The sequence below is a fragment of the Phoenix dactylifera genome, chromosome 6 (assembly GCF_009389715.1).
Source record: "Phoenix dactylifera cultivar Barhee BC4 chromosome 6, palm_55x_up_171113_PBpolish2nd_filt_p, whole genome shotgun sequence".
NCBI classification, from domain to species: Eukaryota; Viridiplantae; Streptophyta; class Magnoliopsida; order Arecales; family Arecaceae; genus Phoenix; species Phoenix dactylifera.
The window spans coordinates 12,582,045-12,607,865 of record NC_052397.1 but is presented as its reverse complement, the minus strand read 5'-3'; the positions used below and the strand labels follow the sequence as shown (position 1 = coordinate 12,607,865).

General features: G+C 38.2%; 1 protein-coding gene and 1 non-coding gene across 2 annotated transcripts; both read right to left on the bottom strand.

Moving 5' to 3' along the window:
- Positions 1-106: 106 nt before the first annotated feature.
- Positions 107-24,409, bottom strand: LOC103715915 (origin of replication complex subunit 1-like). The gene is given in 19 exon segments (XM_039127752.1): positions 107-1,344; positions 6,462-6,545; positions 7,133-7,209; positions 7,865-7,960; positions 8,103-8,173; positions 8,390-8,522; positions 17,352-17,530; positions 17,617-17,674; positions 17,823-17,984; positions 18,073-18,195; positions 18,358-18,457; positions 18,543-18,691; positions 18,774-18,914; positions 19,004-19,156; positions 23,181-23,316; positions 23,512-23,525; positions 23,527-23,612; positions 23,615-23,749; positions 23,752-24,409. Coding segments are annotated over 19 exon segments (2,727 nt in total). The 3' UTR covers positions 107-1,172.
- On the bottom strand, positions 19,019-19,096 carry LOC113463304. Its single transcript, XR_003387331.1, has one exon. It is a non-coding gene; the product is annotated as a small nucleolar RNA snoR28 (small nucleolar RNA).
- Positions 24,410-25,821: the final 1,412 nt, after the last annotated feature.

Genomic DNA, 25,821 nt, shown 5'->3' with positions numbered 1-25,821 from the left:
TAGGGCAAGCACTGGCTGGACACAGCTAATCACAATAATTGGCCATGAAGTTGATATCTGATAGATTATTAAAGCATAGCGCTTGTTAGACCAGTTACATAGTGCATCAAGTGAACAGATTATTAAAATCCAATCTTTAAACAACGTAGCTGCAATTCTGCTTCCAAATACAGATCATCAAGGAAACTAATTTCCTAGTATGATTATGGAGTATTCTTGGAATGGATATTGCATTATAAATTGCATAATGATCCTTGGAGGCAACTTTTCTCTCAGCAAAAGGAGCCTGGGTTGCCAAAGGCTTGTTTGAGGACTCACTAGGTGTTTTAAAGAACAGATGCCCGTTGCACAAGGATCATATATTTGTTGCCTCAAACAAAAGGCAGGGCAGTGGAGTTCAAATTTTTCCTTCCAATATCACGCTGACTTGGAAGATCTCACTCCCAGATGCAATTTTTTGATGAGTCGCAATGACTAATTTGGCACTGCCAAGGTGAGCAATCAGCTCTGATTTTTGTAGATATAAAGTTGCTGAGCAGAATAGAAGGTATAGAAAGACAAGGAACAAAGTTCCTGTCCCAACACATTAGATGGTACCCCACAAGGTGCCACATAGGACATCCCACCGTGACTTGAATCCATGGTGCAGACCGACATACTCTGATGGATCTATCGATGTTTATGTGGGGTAGGAGCAGCAGCAGGATAGCAGTGAGCATACTCCAGCATGCCCATTATGTGCTGGATACTTTATAAGCAGTCAGGCAGTGGCCAATGCCTTTAGGCAGTGGGTGACTTGAGCCAATTCCTAACTGCCTTACGTATAAAAGAAAATTGCACCGTTTTGGGGATTCCAAAATTCTTGCCCAGCAACCCAGAAAGCCTGCAGGTGGAAATGAATGCCTATCAGTTCATTAGATCCTCATATTAGCATATATCCAATGTGTCAAAATACATGACCACCTATGAGACCACTACTCTTGAAAAAGCACATTGCAATTTTTGAGGAATTGAAATTTGTTAACCTTAATTGCTTTTCAAAAACTTCCACAACCACCTGTCGTAAATATATGTGCCTAAGTACAAATTCAATGCCTTTCAAAACCAAACTAAGGGTCAAAAGGAAAGAAAAGAACTTCATTATCTGTGAAAAATGCTCCGGCAGATTCGCTTCATGGAGCAGAGTGATTACATAACTGCATCCATTGGGATTTGAGAATGGCATGGCAATCAGCAAACGTTGCAGCAGTTTCCAGCAGGTAGGATTTTACAAATCTAGATAAACAATGTGACATCAATTTCACCTCAATCCAGCATTCATCTAGTTCAAACTCATCTTCCTGCCTGCAGCAAAGAATATGAGAACTGATTTACTTGAAGAGTTTCTTTCATATAAAAGTCCTATCATTTTCTTGCATTGGATCAGATCAGTGCATGTCAGACAACACAATATAAGTGGATATAAACATTGAAAAGGGTAATGCAATCTACTAATGCCCAGTCAATTCTATATTTGGTGAATAAGACATTGGAATGGAAACGTGCATATTGTTGAGATCCACTACCACTAACATCCATTTAGAACAAACAAGACATTGAGCACAAGCAACACGAATGTTCCTCGTAAAGTGGAATGCAGATAATATGCACCTTTTAGTAGAGATTCATTTGTCACATTATTTGCGGATACGAGTTTCACATCAAGGAATATATGTTCCCGTAAAGCAGAATGCAGATAATCTGCACCTTTTAGTACAGATATTTGCCTCCATATCTGTAGTTACGAGTTTCTTAAAACCATAAATAATTGTATGCCCAGTGTCAAAATGCATAGCACGTCATTCAAATTGGAATTCACAATGCCCAGTAAAATTTTGATATAAAGAAGCATAATATGTTTCAACATCATAATTTCCTTAGCGGCGACCTGACACAGTACAAGGGTTTTTTTTTTTTTGAGGAGAGAGGTAGTAAAAGCTAATGCTTTTATTACTTATGAGCTGACATAGTACAAGCTTTTTTTTTGGAGGAGAGAGAGTAAAAGCTATTGCCATAAAAGGGAGCCCTGTGCATGAGGATCCCGCCATTGCACGGTTTAGGCATATCAGATGTACACAGCCTTACTCCTGCATGCAGAGAGGTTGTTTTCTTGTTTAGACCCATGACCTCAGGGTCACAACAGAGCAACCTAATCATTGAGCCTAAGCTCACCCTCAATAAAAGCTATTGGTTTGCACAAAATTATTTTGCAACTAGCATCAATATCATTATGAACAAAGTCTCAAGCCTCGGATGTTAACATCATATACCAAGTAAAAGAGAGCAACATTAACTCACCATGAGAACACCCCAACCTTGTGAATGTTCTGAAAAGAAGGAATTAAAGAATACAGCATCATTCCACCATGCCAGTAACTACAGATACTTAGACAACCAAGGGACTTCTGAGCAATCCTTCAATGCAAAAGCTACATCATCACTGACATATAAAATTGCAAACAATTAATATCAGTTTGTGACAATGACAGAGGTGCATTTAAAAATATCACTATTTTAGATTTGCAGATAAATTTCCATCTAGAATAATATTAAACTAGGCAGCTCCAGATATGTTTGTTGATCCAAGCACCAATATCATTCGACACAAGGAAGAACAACAAGGACGTGAATGCTGTTCTCTGTCAGTTTCTAGTTGTATCACTTAAATATAGGTTTCAAGTGTCTGGCCAGTTTAAGCTCTTTTGCTTATTATATAAAGTCCCATCGTGTTCTAACTTTTTATTTTTTTGCATGTGACCAACAATTGTTGTTAATTTTCCAAGGCTCACCAATTTCAATTTAGTAGTCTTTTAAGTGGCCAGCAACTCTTGCTAGTTTTCCACAATGTGAGAACCACTAGTGTCAAGTTAGTAGTCCTTTCATTCTCAACTATCCAAAAGAAAAACAAGAAAGAAGCCTAAGGTTTTAGGCAGACCCACAAAACATTAAAGCATATTTTCATGTAACTATCTATAATCACAAGGGAATTCTTGTAAAATAGCTTTTGTTTTACAAGGTATATTGAAGCTGAACAATCCTCAGAACCGTTTAGGTAGGGCTAGAAATGGCTTGAGCCAGCCCAAAGCCCATCAAACTGCCGAATTTGTGTTGGACTTTGGACCTGGTCCAAGTTAGTTTGGGTCAGGCTTGGACCTCATGTATAGAGCATGAAGAAATTTCATGTCAGGTTTGAGCAAACCTTGGCCCAGCATGAAGCCCAAACCAAGTAACTTTAAAATGGGCATAGGGTTTGCCAAATGCCCCCAATGCCATTTCGCTTGACCCCATCTAGCAGAAGAGCTGCCACCCCACCCCCACCCCCCCAAAAAAAAAAAACTCAAGCACCTCCCTCGCCTCCTTCCTTAGCAAGTGCCTGCCTTCCACCACCCAACCTCCATAACCACTTACGTTATTGGATCCTACTCCACCTTTCCTGCTATCACCAATCCCCATGAAAACCAAACAAACTATCGCTTTCTGTCCCTCTTTAAGCTAGATTGGATTGGTTTGGTTCAGGCCCATTTGTGCTTTGGGCAGGGCTTGGTTTCAAGCTCAGGACAGATATTGTATTAACCTTTTGGGTTCAGGCCCGATAGGGAACCCAAAAAGTTTTTCAGACCAAGCTCGGGCAAGGAGGTGGCTTGACACAATCGGACTCATTTCCAGCCCTACATTTAGGTAGTGATACAAGGGTCAATTGCAGTGATATCACTCGGTTAATCTCCTAATTTCCTTATATATCATAACCATATGTATAAATTTTTGTAAGATATGTGTCAACCTTCTTATGGATCTAAAACCATTTATAGGTACTTTGTCAAAGAGCATGATGAAAATTTGAAATTGCTTCCGACTGAGTGTCTTCTACTTGCATCTATTCACACAGTCATTTTAAGAAAAAAAACTTTACACACTAAATATTCTTGTGAAACAGAAGTTTTACTTGCACCAGTTTTGCTGAATATTTAATGCGAAAAGTTCAAACAAAGATCAGCTTGTATAAACAAATGCAAGCGAAGTAACAGGGCAGCCACTGATTATATTCATCAAATACATAAAAAGACCATTATGCAATGGCCATATTAACCGCTATATGGGATAAGGATATGACATGATGCAAGATCAAATCCATAAAATTCTGAAAAAATAGAATAAGATATGGCTGGGATTCTATAATAAATGAATCTAATATTCTTTTAAATATATGTGAAAAAATCATTTGCACAGGCTAACAGGTTATTGTAGTAACATAGCCTGCATTTCATACACCAATATAAACAAACCCTATTTAGTCATCATTCAAATCCATACACCACAATCCACACCACCACCTACAACAACATCATCACCACAAGCAACAAAAAAGAAAGCTCAACACCCCCCCCCCCAAAAAAAAAAAAGGGAAAAAATCCTCAATGGTACAGAGGAAGTATTCTAGGCATATGTTCAAAGTTTCCACAATCTTTGTTTTTAATAGCATACTCAATATGTATTTGAGACTCACACTTCCTGTATTGACAAGAAACAATATAAGATGCATATTGGATTAGGATATAGCATGCAATACAAAATTTCGAGCTTACCATAACAGAAATGACTACACTAATGAAACCTAGCCCCACATCACATATTATGTAAAAAACCGATCATTATTAATATATGTTATCAATATTCTATAATTTCATCATACCATATGTTCAACCTTGAAACTTTTATATGAGAACCACCTCACAACCCTTGATGGAACAAAATAAGACAACAAGTATTCTTACATTTACACAAGCAATGGAGCCATCTATATCAGGTTATTGGAATGCATCATCTAATATATGAACATCGTAGAGCTTACAAATCGTGTTACTCAAAGTTGCAGTATTGGACAAGATTACCGCTTGAATGCCTAATGGATTGTTCTCAAGTTTAAGGTTATAAAAAAATTATGTAAGGAAGCTGAATATGAATGGCATTCTGATGTTTTTTCGTTATGTAAAGTTCAAGCAGAGAAATAGATGAAGACAGCAACAGGAGAAGTGAAGGAAAGATCATAATAGGTTGTTCTCAAGCTTAAGGTTATAAAAAATTATGTAAGGAAGCTGAATATGAATGGCATTCTGGTGTTTTTTCTTTATGTAAAGTTCAAGCAGAGAAATAAAGATGAAGATGGCAACAGGAGAATTGAAAGAAAGACAATAATGGAGGACGCTGAGGCAAAACCACGAGTCAAGCCATTGTATTGGTCTTTCAGATTTTGGCTGCATAGAAATATATCAATCACATACAAAATTCGCAACAGTGAAGAGGAGTTAAGGAAGTTGAGCTAGCCATATGAATATACTCCCAAAATCTTAGAATTCCTAAACGACCAATAACTCAAGTCTGCATGGCCAATAAGACCGGTTCCTATCTGTTGGTACCCCACTTGTGCATGACACTGGGGTCGCAGGTTCAGGTTCAGAAGATGAAACCCTCACCTTGTTTCTCCACAGAGAGAGAGAGAGGAGAAGAACACAAGCAGGAAAAAAGAAACAGCATGAGTCAGTGTAAATAAGTCAAACTATACACTTATCATTATCCTTGCTGCAGCAAAGTGAAGTTAAACTCTTGAGACATTGTTATAAAGCAAAAAAGGAGTTTAAACGCTAAGAGCAAGAGAAGACAGTAGACCTTTTAAGTAATATACTCTTAAGAACAAATCTTTAATATCTTATACTATAAGGAACCAAGTTATTTCCATAATGAACTAATACTTATGGAGGACTCGAACCCAGTCCTTCTACTTAGCAAATAATATATTAATAAACAGTTTCTAATAAAAGAAAAGTATAACAGATCATGACCTGACACATAGCATATGAGTTGACTTTTTCAATATGGCCATACATCATTCAAGGGAATCAAGTGACACCTCAGGAATTTCATAATATCTGGTTGTCAAAAAGGGTATCCTTACTCTTTTCGTAATTTTGGAAAATATTCTGCAATTATCACTTTCTTTGAACTAGCCCCATCTACTTCAAGATGGATCTTACACATTGAAAAGACCCCTTTTGAAAATCTCGTTCTTTTGAGAAAACCCCTTTTGAAAATCTGTCAACTCCCAACAAACCTTCTTCAACCTTTAAAAATTTCCATCTCGTTCTTTTTTGTATCACTAGCCATACATTATTATAACCTTTCATGGCAAATCCCAACTACCCTTCATTAGAAATGATAGCGGATCAAGATTCTGATTTTAACAGTTAACTGGACCAGAAATAGTGGCTATTGAGCTCAAACATAAAAAGAAAAGAGAAGGAAAGAGAAAAAAAAAGGAGCATGGTTTGGCACATAAGTCCAGTTTTCCTGAAAGTTTTTGTTCATAATTTAGTGAAACAATTGTTAAGTAATTCATGGTCACGGACTTCATAACTAGCAAAACTAACCTGGGGAAGTTGAGCTGCAATTTCTGCAACCTATGCTTTGTGCCTTCCTCACAAAGAATTATTCTGCTCTCACCAAGTTTACAGCTGCAACAAGATCCGGCAAAATTCAAACACATTAGTTTCTTCAATCATGATAAAGGAAGAGGTCTGCATAATCTACAACCTGGGAAACTATATTATTATCATTACTGCATTCTGATAAATTAAAATGCTTTAACAATATCAAGCAATGATATGAATGATAACTCCGTATCCAGCATGAGAGAAAGGTTAAATGCTATAGCAGAAACCCAGCATTTTCCAAGCCTGGCAAGACTAGGCTAACAACACCAGAAACCAGAGCCGACTAACTTAAGCAAAGTCTGTGAGATGGCAGGCATGAAATTTCTGTAGTGAGATATTAAAAAAATAAAATTCTTTAATCCTCTGGAAGGGATTGTACTGTTTATGGTTTTTCGCATTTACTGTTTTCACGGCAGCACTGCAGCAGCAGTAAGAACCGATGGTTTTTGTTTTCTTCTCTTTTTCCATTTTCCCTACTTTCAAAGACAACATTTCATAATTTTTTTTCAAACGGAAATGAATATGAAAATTAATAAACTCTGATTAGAAGATCTATACACAGATGTCATTGTACAAAATGAGTAGATAAATCATGTCGAACTTCTTACCCAATTTTCAAGAGCGTGTCCCATCCAGGAAAAGCTTCTCCATTGCTTGAGCATAAAGAGTGAACAGTTGTTGCCAACTATAACATAAGAATTTACAAAAGCCAAAAAATTTATCAGAAATGGAATCAATAACTGAAAAAGTTCACCTGTGTTAACAAATAACTACAAATTGCATTCAAAGTACTTTCTCAAAATCCAGATCGTATACCATCAAAATGAGATCAACTACTTATATTGCTTCCTAATTCCATATATAAATAATACTGAAAATCAATCGCCAGCAGAAACTTGAATAGCTGACATATGCTTATGTTGATACTAGACAATTATTTTGTCAGAAGTTCTTACTCAAGAGAACTAGTAGAATTAACAGGTCACCAAAAAATAAGTGAGGTTCAAATAAAGTTCAAACATAAAACGAACTGGCTTGGAAGTGAAGTGCCTTCAATGATGCAATCCTAGAATGCTGCACATTGAAGGGAAATATTGATGTATCCACCACCAGATCATTGAGAAATCATTAATTTTTGCCTATTAGTTGTTGATAAATCATGTTATGGATCAGGTGAAGAAAAAATTGATTGCTTGTATTTGATTATAACATTGCAGTCATGTTGTACAAGTACATATTGTTCTCCGAAAAGAATAATTGGGCCATATCCCAAATAATGCAGATGATAGAAGGAAGAAATCTTAACCACAATATAGGGAGTTAAAAGGAAAGAAAGTAACCCTTTCAAAGGTTATTTCGCCCAATCCACTTCGGTAGAGTTCATGCACCATAGCCACCAACATAATTTTGCTCAGTTTTGAACAATTTTTCATTATCTGTAAAGACAAAATATAATAAAAACTGGGTAGACATGAGACTATAATATAACTTTAAATATTATTGATAAATCTTTTACTTACTGTGTAGACATAAGACTATAATATAACTTTAAATATTATTGATAAATCTTTTACTTACTCGAATATGCGGTGCCTGAAACACTTCCTGTATAGCAGCTTCAATGTCCACCATGCCAACTAGGTGTTTTCCTGAGAAGATCAGTCTGATCAGCTGCCAAAGATTTAATGAAAAATGTACAACAGCAAGCTGTAAAATGACCATAAGAAATCAAGAATTCATCTATGTCCATCAGTCATTGAACAAACTACCACAGCTAATTTAAGCTCAACCAAGTTTTCCATGCATAGCCTACTACACACTAAGCTGAGGGTACATTCCATTTGCTATTTATTTATGTTGCATACCTTTAGAAGAACTATCAACAGGGAAAGATGACTGTTCGGACCGTGACGTTTGCTTGAGCCGATAATCTGCCAACTCTGCTGCACGCCTACATATTTCCAGCGCACGCCTAGCATCACCAGACATAGCTGCAACCTGATTGAACATGAATATGAAATGAAGACATAGTGCTGACAAACAAATTTTTAGCATAGCTGTAACTTATTCATATGAGCAATGTAATACGAAGTGGACACACAGTGCAGGCAAACTATTTCATACATAAGAACAGGTAAACATCCATTAAACTATAACTTATAAGCATGCATTTGCAAAGACCTGCATCTAATGCATGTCTGAATCTAAATGAATGACTTACTTGACCCAAAAAAAAATCCTATGAATCAAATAAAAATTGACATTCACATGTTCAATAGCTGACACAACTAGAAGAATTTTCCATCAGGGCAGCTTATATGGGCAAGCATGAATTTACATCAGAGCTACAGTGTTGTACATGGGGGATTTCAGCCCAATTACTAAAAAAGTTCAAAGTTATCCCCTAACATAAACGTTCATCAAACAACATAAGCAAATGATGGGACTCCACAAATCCCTATATCAACAAATTTGATATGAAACATATAACGACCCAAGACCTAGCCCAAAAGGGCAAGCCAAGCAGATGTGGATTTCTTGGCCCTGTGTAAGTACCCAAAATCTTACCAATGCCCAAACGGGTATTCACACCCCCCCCCCCCCGGCTCTCTTCTTCAAGCCCTAGCATCCTCACTCGGGTAATGGTCCAAATCCAATCATAAACACCACAATCAGCTCTTAGTCAACTATAAAAGAGCCCATGCTACAGAGTCCTCAGTTCACATGGTTCATGGGACGAGTGCGCTCTAATACCATTTGTAATCATCTAAAGACCTCATCTAAAAAATTTAGGCAAGAAGGTATTAGTTGGATTCCTTAACTATATAAGTACCTAACAACTAATGTGGGACTACACACATGCTCGCACAGATCTTCATCAATACGTAAGGTCACCGATTTTTCCACCATTTTTTGACATATAACTAACAACTTTGGGCAATGCATAGTCAGAAATAAAATCTAATGAATCAGTGATAGCCCTTATATAAAATGCTATTGATAGGCTTTGGACCCAAATGCTTCAATGCAGTATCAATGATGAACCTTTCAACATGGAAATTCAGAAGGTTGATCACAATTTACTTGTTTAAATTGCCAAGGGATCAAAGCGTTATAATCAAAGCGTTATATGCTTTAAGCGTCTCTTACTTATACATCAACTGGGCACAAAATGGATGATCATGGGTACAATTAGTAAGATAAACAATATTTGTGCCACAAAATTTGAGAATTCAAACATTTGGTTTTGTCTAAACATCTTAAAACACCTAAAAATCAAAATCAACTAAATTGGACACTTCTGAACTATAGATCGAAGTAAAACATGATACATACACTTAAAGAGTTTTCTGTGTTTTTGTTCAATTGATGCAGAGGTAAGAAATGTCCAGAACACATGCTTTCATTTTTATTGGCAATTTAAATATTGTAGATCGTGATAAACAGTGCCAATTTTCATTTTAAAAGGGCTAACATTGATTTTGCAAGGAAAGCATATAAGGACAAATACTCTCTCAAAAGCATTATAGCTTTACTCTCCCTCCTCTCTTTCCACACATGTATGCACACAATCACAAACATACACACACACAAAGGTTTATGGACATGTAGTGTACTGTTTTCTTTTATTCATGCCATATCGAAGCTCTCAGATTTTCTACTTGAAAGGTCAACCTAGCAGTGTCAACAGGTTAAGCTCGAGGGTGAGTAGAAACCAATAAATTAGCAAAAATGATGAACAAAAATTACAGATAAGAATTCATTAAGCAGAATGAGAAGCAAATAGGGTTTTTGTGAGAAATGGTGACTCTAGAACAAGATGAAGAAAGAAGCTATGTCATTTGATTTGATTGTGAGGGAACTAGATTGAGATCCACATCAAGGGAAATGCACATATAATACAGAGATGGTTTAACTAAAATATAGAAAGGTTTAAGAATTTGAAATAATAGATCATTAAACCTGAGAATCAAAAAAAGGATAGAAATTTATTTTACTTGGCCTCAAAAATTTGGAGGAATCAAGATCCTAGTAATCAATATAAAAGAATATAATACCATCTATCAAGTTTATTCTATAAATCTGTCAACATTCAAATCAACAACTCTATATTACCCAGCCCAACTAATAAGAAACTAGACCTAGTCCACTTGACCGACTCAGAGCCTTATTCGACTTGGAGTAGGGATGGCAAAAAAAAGGATAGAGCCTTGTTCAACCTGAAATAGGAGATGAAAAAAAAAAAATAGAGCCCTATTCAACTTGGAGTAAGAAACAAACTCCTTTTACATCCTGATTTCCTACAAAAGGAGATTTAGCCTCCAATGGCTATTTAAAGACTCCCACATCCCTTTTCACCTCACCATCGACAGATTTTGCCGATCATTATCGCTAGACCATCGTTCCCTTCCCCTTCTTCTCTTGACTTCCAACTGTCTTGGCTCATGATGCTCATCAGAAATTTTAGTTGAGCGTTCGCCGAAATCCTAGATTCTAAGTGGAATTATCGAAATTATTTGGACCTATAGTTTGGTTTCGCTCGCAAGGTAAGTTATGTTCTACCTTTTCTAGATTTTTCATTGGAATAATATTATTTTCAACATCAAATAAATTGTTAATCAATTTATACTTGATTTATGAATTTTATGAGGTTTCATTTGTTGAAAAATAGATATATAATTTCGAAATAATATTTTTCGGATTATTATTATATTGTTTATTGATCTTATATCGTATATGCATATTTTGGTTGGAATATGGTCTATATGTTATTCTGTAAAAAAAAAAAAAAGAATTACGATATGTAAACTCTCAGCCTGACTATGTTTTGAACCCCCAATTGGGGGTTATGCATTGGCACTCTAGCTATTATTGAGCTCATCGATTCTGCTTCTAGCCCTACCACCGGGTACAAATATGATATTCTGGCCCACTCTGCAAAGTATAAGTGCGGTATCCTGGCCCATTCTGAAAGGTATAAGTGCGGTTCTATTTCTAGCCTAGCCCAACGTCGGCAGAACCTATCCGAACTGACTGGCTCCGCCCATTTCGAACTGTATCGGTGGCTCACCAATACAGTTCGGGCTCAAAAAATGGGGCGCATCCCCGAAACTGGAGAAGGAGAAGGAAAGAGAGAGAGCGAGGTAGGGAGAGGGAGAGGATGCCGGTGAAGCCCGACGAAGGTCGCGAGAGGGCCGGCGTCGGGGAACAAGGGTCGCTTAAGCTGCCAACCCCTGGAAGAGGTAGAACAAGAGGGGAAAAGAGAGAGAACCGGGGGGAGGGACGCCGGCAGAGCCCGCGAGGGGGCCAACGAAGCCTGGTGGAGCCTGCGAGGGGCCCAACAGAGCCCGCAAAGGGGCCGGCACCGGGGAAGAAGGCCGCTTAAAGCAAAATTGGTCATGTATTTTCACTAATTCGTGATAATTTGTATTTTACTATTGTATTTTATATTATTACATGAATTATCTAGTTAGGGTATTTATTACTTACTTGGATGTCTAGCTCATTATACGGCTTCTTTTTTTATATATAGATTCAAGAGAACTAGTCTAAGCAGGGTTCCAATATAAGCTAGCAAAACTTTGGCACAAATTATCTTAGATTGGTGTTTATTTAAATTGATATATTACTTTAAAATATTGTTAGAATTGTGAAACATTTAAATTTTGGAGTTAGTTATTAAATGAAGTTTAAATATTATTATTTAAAGTTATTCTGTTGCATGTTTATGAAATCGTGATGAGATGCCTTGCATACTTGTAGAGAGAGTTTCCTATAAGTATGCGGCGGTTGCCACGACCCCTATCTCGTGTTCTCAAGTTGGAGGCATAACAAACTCCATCTCCTATCACTTTGCTTTCAGGAATTGTATGTGAAGAGACTAATTACCGCAACATGAGGCATCACTAGATATCAAGAAGAAACAAAGAAAACAAAATAGTAAATTGAATTCCATCATGGTTTTGTGGCAATCACTTTCCCTTAAAAAAAATAAAGAATAGGTAAAGAATTTTACCTTTCATTTTTGAGAGAAAGAGGGGGAGGCCCCCCTACACAATAACTACCCAAGCTCAGATACTTGGTTATATACCAGCCAAGACACGAATTACAAAACCTCTAGTTGCTAAGCAGAGGCGCTTGCTAAGATAGTCAGAGAAATGATTGGCTACCAAAAAAACAATACTAGACATTAATTCCTTTATCTAAGTATTGGAAAACCAACCTAACCAGCACGATCTACATGACCACAGTCGGTTCCCCATAAGCTTAAATTTTCCCAAGCAATCCATCTCTCTGTAGCAGGTCAATTCCTCAAGAATGATATTCTTAACTTCAGTAAATCGCATGGGAAGCATCAAGGAAGAGATCAAAGGCCAGTTGATCTTACTGAATAGTAATTCTCGGACCAGTCCTCTACTTTGTCCAAATTCTAAAACTATGGAGAAATGAATTATGAAAATCCATGATCTCTTGACAGCTCAACAAAACTGCCAGCAAACAAAATCTGCATGTGGTGAATCACAAGTAGCAAGTTGGACATTTCAAGTCCATGTGGCAGCAATTGAAAGTTTAATTTAGAACAAGAGAGAGTCCCTCACAACTTCACTGAAAAGTAGAGTATTTTGATAAGCCTGAATATATAGGTAATCAAAGCATACCAACATTATAACCTTTGGAGACACAAGGACTCTGGAATATGATCTCCTTATGCAATGCTTAGGGTGTTGAATTCAAAGCTTGACTTATTTACTCAGCTTGGATTGTACATTCTTCTCTTTGTATCAACTCACCAGATATTCAATCAGAAACAATAAAATTAAAGGAACCCACTCGTTCACTGTAGATACGTTAAAGAATACCCATCTCACCAGTAGGGAAGAAGGTCCCACCTTGATTGTAGATCAAGAGTCATCCATAGTTGGTTCATTCCCACCAACCACTTAAAACATACTTATTCTCATCACTGATTCAGTTCTCTGGGTCACCCAAGAAAGAAAAACAGGGATCTTTGACAACTGATACAATAGCAGCACAGAAGATCAGGGATCCTTGACAACTGATATGGTAGCAGCACCATAATGCAAAGGTTTCAGATCCTTAATTTAGCCTAACATGATCAACTTCTGAAATAAGGCCGATGAAGAACTGCCAATTTGCCTGAATAAGCAATTATATTCCATACAAGCACGTTACTCCAAAAGCTTGGATATTTAGTATGAAAGGTACCTAAAGAACTCCCGAATAATCCATGTTTTTGAGGTGCTTCTTATTTATGATTTGGATCATCTTTCAAAGAAAAGTGTCAGAGAGCAAGCCCTGCCCATTGAACACTAAAGTAGCAAGAATGCCTGAACTTTGAGGCAATAAATGTGGTTAATTTAGCAATTGGTGTTATAAGGTTGCTCCATTATGACATGGAGGTTTCAGGTTCAAAACACAGAAACAGCCTCTCTACATATGGGTTAAGACTGCAAACATTTGACCCTGCCCAAACGCTGCAACAGCGGGAGACTTATGCATTGGGTTACCCTTTAAATTTAGCAGGCGGTGTGATTGGAGAAGATTTGTTCATTCATCAATTTGCTCATGCTACTTTTTGATAAGCAAAGAGAGAGGAAAGAGGAAATAACACTCAGCTAATTCAGCTAAAAGCCTACAAGAATTTAGCAGTATAGCATCGACACATAGTTTGGTTCTCCATTGCCCATTCAAATACAGAGGAGATTTTATTTATATGATCAGGTGCCTATACCAGTTGCTATCATATAGTTGGGGTGACCATAGCACAATGATAGGTCTTTCATGCATGAAACTTGCCCAGATATCTAACCTACAATGATAAGACGATATCATTGCAATTGATCCATCCTAAAATCAATCAAAGGAGGTTAGCGGTGCTTATAAAAACATTGCCAAACATGACATAAAATGGAAATCATGCACTTGGCCCATGGTGGGATGGGGAAATAGCAACCACTGTAAGCAAGGTCAAGGACAACCTTGGCATGGTAGCGGTGATTAACATTTTCTGATGCCTCAAGACTTGACTCCATTAACTAAATTATTGAGAGAAAAAATATGAAGATGACAGCATCATGGATGTGCATCTACAACAAGCAATTGACAAGGGTGACTGTAAATCAAAAAATGCGAACAAAACAAGCAATTAACAACAGTGACTATAAATCAGAAAATGTTAATATTACCAGCAAAGGGTGACTATAAATCAGAAAATGTTAACATACCAACAAAGTTATCAGAAAATGTTAACATACGAAGAAGAAAAGAAGAAGAAGAAGTACCAGCAGAGGGTGACTATAAATCAAAAAATGTTACATACCAGCAAAGTTGTCAAAGGGAAGAAGACATGTTACGCCTAAGTCACCTTGCACTGGTGCACCTTGTGCGAAGCTCACTTTTTTGGACATGGGCTTCACTTCAAAGTACAGAAAAGGCATGCATTTTTTATGCCCAAGTCACCTTGCGCTGGTGCACCTTGCACCTTAGGCATGCCTTTGACAACTATGCACACCAAATAACAAGAAATATTCTAATAAACATATGATAATGCAACTTGTTTATACCCCAAAAACATGAAGAAGAAGAAGAACTTTTAGTGCTGCTCTATCTCCTTCTGTCCACTTATGGCTAAGAACAAAAATAACAGAGGTTGCTTTTTTTGCACTTGGGTTTCACTTCAAAGTATAGAAAAGGCACGTACTTTATACACCTAAGTCACCAAGCATGGTGTGCCTTGCACCTTAGGCACACCTTTGACAACCATGAATACCAAATGACAAGAAATATTCTTATAAAGATACGTCAAGGCAACTTGTTTATACACCAAAAACATGGATTTAATTAATAATAAATATATAAATATTTTAATGCATAAGAATAAAAATTAATAATAAATCAATTTTCATGATTTTTCTAAAAATCTGATCCTTGCATTTTGGAAAAAACAAATTCTCGCATGTATATATGTTATAATCTACATAGTTTCAAGAAAATCAATAAAAATGAAAAATAACAACTAAAATTTAATTTTGTTACAAATTTAAAAAAATATGTTTCTTAAATTTGAAAGTTTCAGTAAATTCTAGCAAGTCTAGCCTATATTGCATAAATGAACCACTTTTCTTAAGCTTCTTAGAGCTCAACACCCAGTCTTTAGTATATCCAAAAAAGTGGATTTCGAGTTACATCACACAAAACTGGTTCCTAGAAGTACAATGTAATACCCATGAGCAAACATTCCTGTCAATTTAAAAGAGATAAGGAATGGAGGGTCCAAAAATGAGACTAAATGACTAACGAGCCTTAGATAAGTACATTTCAAGCAAAATTGGCGGGTTTCACTAAAACCAACTTAAGCCCAAAAACTGATGTTAGTTTTGGCCAGGTGAAAATTAAAGTTGATCAATTCCAACTAAAAGCATTCTTTTTAACAAACACTCGACGGAAATCAAATGTAATTGCTTTTAGCTACCTTCCTAATGAAGTGCTGAAGGGGTAGCCAACCAGTGTTGAGGTGGCAGTTTGAATTTGACAATAACATCAGGATGCTTCCACTCTCTCTCTCATAGTCCTCTTCTCTTTTCTTCTTTTTTCTTCTTCTTTTTTCTTCTTCGTATATTGCTTCCCTCTTCTATCCTCTTTCATATATCTGACACTGTTGTTTACAATTATGCCACCAAAAATACTGCAAAAACATAAAAGTAGTCCTAGATGTTCTTCTCCCTCCATTATATGCTCCCATATTTTTTTTCACGCATGGTCTGCAGCAGATCCTACCAAATTATCGTCGTAATAATCATCCTAAACCTCCCCAAATCCAAGTTTTAACCCCTATATCCTATCCATTTACCCAAACAAAACCAATTCAAGTCTAGAACTATAAATTTAAACCATGCAAACCCCTCTTTCATCACTCTGCAACCAATTTCTGATTTTTGCCATCAACTCTGACAAGAACACTAGAATTACATCAAAACACCTTACTTTACAGAAGTAGCATAGTCCAACACTCCAATACAAACCTAAACAACTCTATTTAAAATTATTTACTGATACTTTGTAATCCTTAACACAAATCCATCTCGAGTTGCTATAGAACAGTGTATTATATTTGTAGTATTAGTTTGTTTTACATAACTGTACATCATAACCAATACAGACTATGTAGGACAGAGTAAAATATAATCTAGTTATTAGATTTAATCTAGTTAGATGACTCCTTTATATAATTTACTCCGCCAAGTCAACCTGACCCAATCGGTGCTAGGTCAAAGAATGTTGAGTTGGATTATGTTTGAGCAAGTGTTGAAAAACCAACCTGCAGTACAACTGTCTCTGTACCCAGGAATATTGAGGGAATACAATAGTCTTCGTAACCAAACATCTTGATAAACTATACGTAGATACAGAAGTGTATAGCAGTTCCTACAGTACTAAGACATGACCACAAAGACCCCGGACCATGATATTTCAAACTTTGTTAACAGTCGAGCCTATGATAAGGTTTGGTTGAAATTGGGTTGGATCTTTCAATACGGGCCTGGGTTCATTCAAACCCATTGTGGCACACTCATGTTGTACCATAATTATGATTAGACCAAATCATCAGTAAATACACAGCTCAATTAATTGATCTGTTCAACCCTACAATGCACAATCCAGACCAACTTGACCCAATCAAACAACAAAATTGATGCAAAAATGGATCTTTTGAAACAGTGCAACACATTTTACTTCTCAGGAATGTAAGATTTATATGATATATACGAGTCAATTTAAATGATAAAATAATACCATATCACCTACCTTTCTGGAAGCAAATTCAATAGCTTGCTCTTGAAATGCTTCAAGACCTCTAAGACGACTTGATATGATTTCTTGCAACTGTTGATAATTGTAAGGGCCAAAACATAGTCTCTGAATCCCCATTCGGCTTGATATTCGTGGGAGTAACTTTTCTGGAAGATCCATAGTGTTTGATATTCCTGCATATCAATACATCAAAAACAAAAAATAAAGGACATAAACAATCAAGAAATAGGATAAAAGGAACAAAACTGTAAGTTGATACCTATGACAACAAGTTTCGAATGAGGTTTAGTGGGCCAATCAAGAATATTGTAAAGCACCTGAACAGAAAGAAGATTCCAAACATCAGTATACTTTAGTTTCATGAAATGAATTAACTATGAGATACTGCAAGACTTCTTCGATAAGTAATATCAGTCACATGCTTTATAATCATATAACTGATACATCACAAACAACAAGAATTACCGATTGATTTCTGGTCAAAAGAAGATCAAGTTCATCTATAAGCAGAACACAGGGTTTGTTCTCTTCTTTGCCAACTTTAGTGCCATCTGAAAATCGCTCAATGAGATAGTGAAGAGCTTTTTTCCATCCAACCCTGCAACCGCTTAATGATTCATAAATAACCTGCACGCTTTCAAGATTATATTTCACCATAATATTAACCAAACAAGAAATTTATATGGCAGAGAAGACAAGGTTGATGATTCTATACCCTGTAAATATTCTCCGGAGAAGAAAGCTTCAGACCATTGATATCTATAAAGCAATAGGGTCTCATAGTTCCTGCATCAACTTCAGACCTAAGACTCCTCATCACTGCAAGTACACTCATAGTCTGCAGTTCGATACAGATAAATTGTACAAAAGAAGATGAGACTTAAGCAAATTTATGTATTTAAAGCAACAGTTACAAATAATTAAAGCCATCTGATGTTGCTAAAATATCAAACGTAACAACAGAGATAAGAATAAACACCATCAGAGAAGTATTTCTTACCTTGCCAGTTCCCGGGACACCATGAATATAAAGGCAGCGGCCTAAACATTGATCATCACAAATGGCGCCTTTGATAAATGCAGCTATTTCCTCCATTTCCCTGGAAGAAGCTCATAATAAGCAAAAACGACTAAAATAAGGCCATTAAGCACACATAATAGTGAAATCTTATAACTTATATGTACTTATTTCTGCAAGGCAATGATTTCGGCAAAGTTGCTAACAGCAGCGTTGCTTTTGCCTTTTCCAGATCAGTCTGCTTAGACCTCACGTGTTCTGGAATTTTTTTTATTCCAATTCTTTGAAGACCAAATATCCTTCCCTTGTGTGAGTTCTGAAAGAGGTATATTAACTGAAACATGTTGATGAAAAATGAACAATTACAGCTGATATACAAGATAGATAGTGAAGCATACCGCAGCCAATTCATGAGTTAGATTCTTCTGATCAGCGTAATCGATGGTTGTATGTTCTTCATATTCTGAATCTTCATCTATATCACTGTGCAAATCCTTAGGAAACTTCCACTCCTCGTCATTTCCAGCTTCTTCATCATTCTAATATGAGGTAAGTGGAAGATGCTCAACTGTGACAGAATATCTTCTCTCCATCAAACATATTTCAAGTGCAAGTTCTAGAAAGTTACCTCGTCATCATTATCAATATCTGTGATACGCTTGAAATTGTGCCAATGGACATCATACTCATATTCACAATAAAATACATCATCTCCCTCATTGTCAGCTTCTCTAAAGTCCTTAGGGCTCATAACGTAGCAATGCCTAAGGGCAGATTCCATCTGGACACATAATTAGGAATGAAGTGCCAAAATCAATTGATGCATGACACCAGCTGAAGCAAATTTCAAATCAAAGCAGACCAAAGGGAACCAAAGGGTAGATTGTTAAACAAAAAGGATGGTATTAATAGTGCATATTAAAATCATAAAAACAAAGCCAGTGTTGTGATAGAAAGCATCGTGCAATTTACTGTTATCTAGCAAGTAATGTGGAAACATGAACAATAAATCCACATGCGAGCGGAAAAAACATAAGAGGTGGTGTCTTAAGAACTGCTCGGTTTTACCTAGAGATTTTATACAAATGATTATGTACAATTTACTACAAATTGAAGAAGAGACCTTCACTTGGAACATCTACTCTCCTAGCAATTCTTTTTTCATTTTTTCCAAAGGAAAAGACCTACATTGCATAGCTTTCTCCAAATAGTGAAGAATATGAAGGAAGAGAAGCAACATGACTATGATCACAACTCTGTTTTCATCTTTCAAAATTTGGCTTTAAGAATTCTGTTTTCCATTCAATACTTCCTACTGGTTTAGAGAGTACAGCAGCCTATCCTGGTGTATGTGTAATGCTAAGACAATTTTTAGCAAGTATATGTTATTCTGCTGTGCTGTACATTGTCAATTTTTACATTAGATCTTTACATATGCCACCCCTAATGTGGGGCCTTTCTCAAATTTTTAGAACCAAAATAAGCAAGTAATAATAAAACATTCATAGTCTCTTCTTCATCTTGCAAACGTTAGATCAAATAACAAGCATGGAATAAGGAAAGTATTGGAAAAGCCAGAATAATTTAACATTGAAAGTCCAAAAACTCTCTCTCTCTCCATGAGATCTTAGAATATGTCTCCCATAGATATTGAAGCATGAATTTGCCAAAGGTTCAGAAAAACAGATATTTTAATATGAAATAATAAGAAAAAACATGTAAATCTAAAAATGTTCTTAATATGTACAAAGAACATGGAGAATCTGGAAGAATAAAAATAGCCAAAACACAACCATCACCAACAATAAATAAAATTATTAATTTGTAATCTAAGCAAGGTTCACCGAACCAGTATCAGGGGTCATCCCAACCAGCTACTAGTTCGATACGTTATGGGTATACACTGTATCATCCCAAGGTGTATCAGAATCAAGGAAGGGAGAGGAGGGCGAGGAAGAAGAAGAGGAAGGAGGGGGAGAGAAAAAGAGAGAGACATGCATACCTCCGATGCCGCTATCATCATCATCGATGGCATGGTGAGAAGAGAGAGAGGAGAGACGATGGTCACAACATGCAAGAGGTGAGGAGGATCCGAAGAGAGGGGAGGGGGAGAGAAAGAAGGATCAGGAAAGAAGCAAGGTCGGGGGAACCAATACCGGACCCCGTACGGTTCTTCGACGGGGCGGCTCGATACGGGTTGGGTCGTGCCTGTACCGACACAACAAACATTCATAGTCTCTTCTTCCCCGACGCTGGCCCCCTCGCGGCCTCCGCCAGGCTCCGCCAGCTCTCCTCCTGCGTGCTCTCCCTCCCCCGCTCTCTCTCTCTCTCTTTTCCTCTCTCATTCTGTCTCTCCCAGAGGTCGGCCACTTAAGCGGCCCTTCTTCTCCGGCGTCGGCCCCCTCGCGGGCTCCGCCGGCCCTCTGCCGGCGTCCTCTCCCTCTCCCTCTTCCGCCCTCCCCGCTCACTCTCTTTTCTTTTTCTTCTCCAACTTCAGGAACGCGGCCCATTTTCTGAGACCGAACCGTACCGATGAGCCACCGGTACGGTTCAAAGCTGGCGGAGCAGGACGGTTCAGGTCAGTTCCACCGACGTTGGAGAGGAGAGAGGGAGAGGGGAGGGTGAGAAGAAGATCAAGAGAGAAGAGAGAGGAAGATCACGAGAGAGGGAAACAGGAGGTGAGGAGGATTTGGATAGAGGAGAGAGGATCAGGGCTAGAGAGGAGATAAAAGATTATAAAGCTCCAAACTGCCAGGTTCGGTTTGGAATAGCCCAAACCACAGTTTAGCCAATTTTGGCCTTGGACCGAATCAAGTAGCCAAACTATCTCGGATCCTAACCAGTCCGATTCGATACGCACCAAACCACCCGATTTAGGATGATTTGGTCTATTCTATACCCAAGACCTAAGTCAGTCGTATATATTTTGTGAATAAATTGCCAAGCTCAAAAATAATACAGATGATTATTAAGCAAAGAGAAAAAAGGTCAATAATTCAAGAATTTCTCGATAATCGGGTCATATTGTTTTGGTTGTCTATTTACAAAGAGTACTCATAGAGAGAATCTTGGTAAAACAAGTTTAGACGAAATGGACTTCATGTCATGCGTAGAATGGAAATGCCACAATCATTCAATTAGCACTCATGCCATGAATTAAATGGTGGTGATTCCGAGATTCACACAATTTCATATTTCTTGTTGCTTCAAGCATATCTTCCTCACGTGAATTGACAAGAGCAAATTACCCCTTCACATTGTTTGTCATGATACTTCAAAGTAACAAGACAAACAACATAAACTAAAATCATGAAGGGTATGTCATATTCTCAACGCTAATTTCTTGCTCTGGTGCTACTAAAGTCAGATGCATTCTATTCAACTTAGTTTCCACTCACTCTTATGAATTCCCAAACAATCAACCTCTATAATGGGAATAAAAGATAGCATCCAATGTTTCTCCCATTACGTGATTAACTACCAGATGCAGAGCTATTCCTCAAGAAATTCTCATTGTATCTAGCAATTCCAACATGTTGTTAGATGATATAGTTTAACCTCATATATGTCATTCAAGAATTGATACCTAATTGGTATATTATGTAATGCCTATATAAAGAACCATGTCATAGAAAAAAATTCCCATCTCATTGGAAGTAGGTTTCTTCTCCATGAATGCGAAGATTGAATGTATTAAAAGAATGGCAATATATCAAATAGTTTAAAGTCCATTGAAAGGATTTTGACATGTTAGTCCTCTTTTTCAAAGGGAGAGAATATTGATTGTAGAGAGCAATAGTTGAAGAATGGAAGAACGGATCCAGATTCATTTTAACAAACAAGTGAAAGTATAAATTCAATGTCATATTTTGCCTCTTAAGGAAGTTGCATGAAATAGCAATTTTCCAAAGTTCATGAGAACAAAAAGGTTGTCATATCTAGTTAGCATCCAATAAATTCACATGGGCAAATATAAGGATGAATAAGTGATTAAAGAGGACAAAAATCTGGTGAAAATATGATACCCCGTACCAAGATAGCTTCCAACCCTTTTTTCTTACTATTTATCGTGATACTACCCAAAAATGGATGGTACAAGTTGGCACAATACAGTACACATCCCAATTTAGGATGATATCAAGCAGTATGGGGCACTTATGCTCGGTTCGGACTGGTATGAACCGGTTCAACACATATACTGAACCAAACCTCAGTAGCTTACCCCGGTATTGCAGGTCAACATGGACCTTGATCATGGGAGATCTAAAGGGAGACATCTCGAAGACAAAGATCTAGGATAACTTAGCTAAATAAAGAGGATAGGAAGTACAAACACCAAGAATTTTTTAAGGTCTGAATTGTGAGTCAAATGTGTGGAGAAGAAAGCGTCATTTCGATTTTTTAATGCTTAGCTTCAAGAGCATCAAGCAAAATCTTGAAACTGAAATAATGGTACCAAATAATTAAGTAATGCAAATTTAGAAGAGTCAGTTTTAATTCAAGTCCTAAGTCAGATCTATTGTTTACTGAACTCAAGCATAGCCACTTAAAAACTTGTTTTTGCATTGTCTTATGCCTCAAAGTTCATTAATTTGATCAGTGATTACCGTCAAATGTAGAAAACCTTCATATATAAAGGAATGTTTTCAACTGTCAAAAAATGTTCCCAAACTTTGGTCTAGGAATGATGCATTGGAGAAACTACAACATCTACAGAGAGAAAATCATAAAGTTATTACTAGGAAAATCACAACTCAGATTACATGATACCGGGAGCAAATTATAGAACTAGTATCATAAGTCACCTTGACATCACAAAAATCATTTGTGCGGTAGAGCTCCCTCCGCAAATTATGAGGTTGCCTCCCAACTGCAGTCTCTTCAGGGATTATGTACCATCGGCACTTCATCCAGTAGATCCCATCAGATTCTTTCCATAAACTGCCCAAATTCAACAAATAGAGGTTAACAAGCATTTAATGGAATTTCTTTTTACGAAAAACAACCTTTAAACAGAACAGTCCAATTGGTTGATGACAAATTTTATTAAAAAAGCACCCCAATTAGAATTATCTCATGCTTGGCTTTCAAGAATTCAATTTACACAGGACAATTTCCCACCCCGAATTTTCTTACCTTTCTATCCGGGACCGCCCACAAGTCGCTAGAAAGGAGTTTCTCCTTTGCCGTCCTGCTCAGCTTCTTCCCTTCTGGGGGCTTCGGGAGCACGACCTCCTCCCCATTTTTCGAGCCTCACAAAACCCACAAATCCATTCCCCCTCCGGAATTTTTTTCAGTGGAGGCTTCAGGCACTTGAGATGGAACCCCCCCAAGCAATCATCGCACTCTATCATCATTGACCCTCCGGACTGGAACAAGTCCGGCAAGCCTCCACCTCCGGGTCCTCGTCATCGGACTCCGCCCCCTCCCTCCTCTTTACATACACATCATCCCCCACCGCAAACTCCCCGCCATCGTACACGACCTTCTTATAGTACACCCGCCTCTTTGGAGTCCTCGAAGCTCTCGGCTTCGGCACTGGAGGTTCGGACCGTTTCCTCTTCTTTGATTCTGGGGGGTTGGGAGTGACCGGAGAGAAGGTTGCGACTTTGGACGGCGTCTTCTCGGAACAAAGCAGAGATCGCCTGGATTTCCTGGCGGATCGGGGTGTTTCCAGGCGATCGGTGGCGAGGAACTTGGCCGCGCTGGGGATCGGCGTCTGAGGGGATTTGGGTTCAGAAATGGAGGAGATCCGGCGGAGGGAGCGGCGGGGAGTGGCAGATTCCGGCGTCGGAGGGAACCTCCGGCGAGGTTTTGGGCCTCCCAGCGGTTGATTTGGGTCTTGATTTTTTGGGGGTTCCGTCCATTTCCGGTGCCAATCGCTGCGAGAGAGGGACGCCGGGGGGGGGGGGGAGGGGAGAGGTGTTAGGGTTTTTTTTTGGCGGTGAGAGAAAACCCAGCTAGTTTTTTGAAAACTACGAAAAGCCGAATCGCCAAGGGACGCCAGCGGGCCGACCGGGCTGACATTTCCCATACGTTATTATAACGGTCTCCCCCTACATGATAGAAATTGAAATTGGTCATGCCTGATGCATTTTCCTTTTTTTTTTAAGGAAAAAGAGCTGGGCGGGAAATGAGCTCGGGCCAACCCAATGCCCATCGGGCCGGACCAACATCAGACCAAGCTTCTGGCTAAGCCGGGATGAGTTCAAACTAGGTTTGGGCTTAAATATAGAACCTATTTATTTTCTAGGCGGGGCCAGTGACATGTAACGGTCTCCCCCTCCACAATAGAAATTGATATTGGAAATACATGATGCATTTCCTTTTTTTTTTAAGAAAGAAGAGGTGGGTCGGAAATGGGCCCGGGCCGACTTCAGGCCAGAGCTTCGGACTAAGTCGGAAAGAGTTCAAACTGGGTTTAAAATTAAATATAAAACTCATTTATTTTTCATGTTGGGCTCAGCTTTGTCACTAGCTTGGCATGAGCCCAAGCCTGAATAAGGTCCAAAACACATTAAAATGGATTTAGCTAAGAATAATGTATCATGCATCATTTACTTGTAATATAGAAAAGAGCCTAATTTTTAACTAACTCATTTTTTTTAAAGTGGACACTGCAGCATGGATCCATTGGGTCTCACCATGGGCCAATCGTGATGTTTGTGATTAGATTTAAATAGATATGAACCCTTAGCCTGACGAGGACGTCAGAGCTTGAACGGGAGGAGTATGTGAGGACCCGTGCGGGCGTGTGTTTAGTCCCCACATCGGTTATTCGCTGGGTAGATCTTGGGTACTTATACAGGATCAAGGAACCCAAATAATATCTTCCGGCTAGCCATTTTGGGTGAGGTCCTGGGTTGTTACAAATGGTATCAGAGCGGACCCGGCCCATAACCTATGTGGACTAGGGGACACTGCAGCATGGATCCATTGGGTCTCACCATGGGCCAATCGTGATGTTTGTGATTAGATTTAAATAGATATGAACCCTTAAGCCTGACGAGGACGTCAGAGCTTGAACGGGAGGAGTATGTGAGGACCCGTGCGAGCGTGTGTTTAGTCCCCACATCGGTTATTCGCTGGGTAGATCTTGGGTACTTATACAGGATCAAGGAACCCAAATAATATCTTCCGGCTAGCCATTTTGGGTGAGGTCCTGGGTTTGTTACAGTAATATTATGAAATATTAAGCTTCAATTGGATTCAAGCCAGACCTATTTATGGTCCGAATGGGTAATTTGGGCTGGCTCCACCGGACTCGAGCCTAGAAATATCCAAAAAAATTTGGGCCTCAGCCCAGCTTGAAGCCCAAAAAAACATTCAGGCCAAGTTTGAATGAGGGCATAGCCCCGGCCTAGCCCACTTCCAACTATAAAAACGAGTTGTGAACCCAACCATATGCTTTTTTTCTTTTTTTTGAGGGTATAAAGAGGTCAGAAT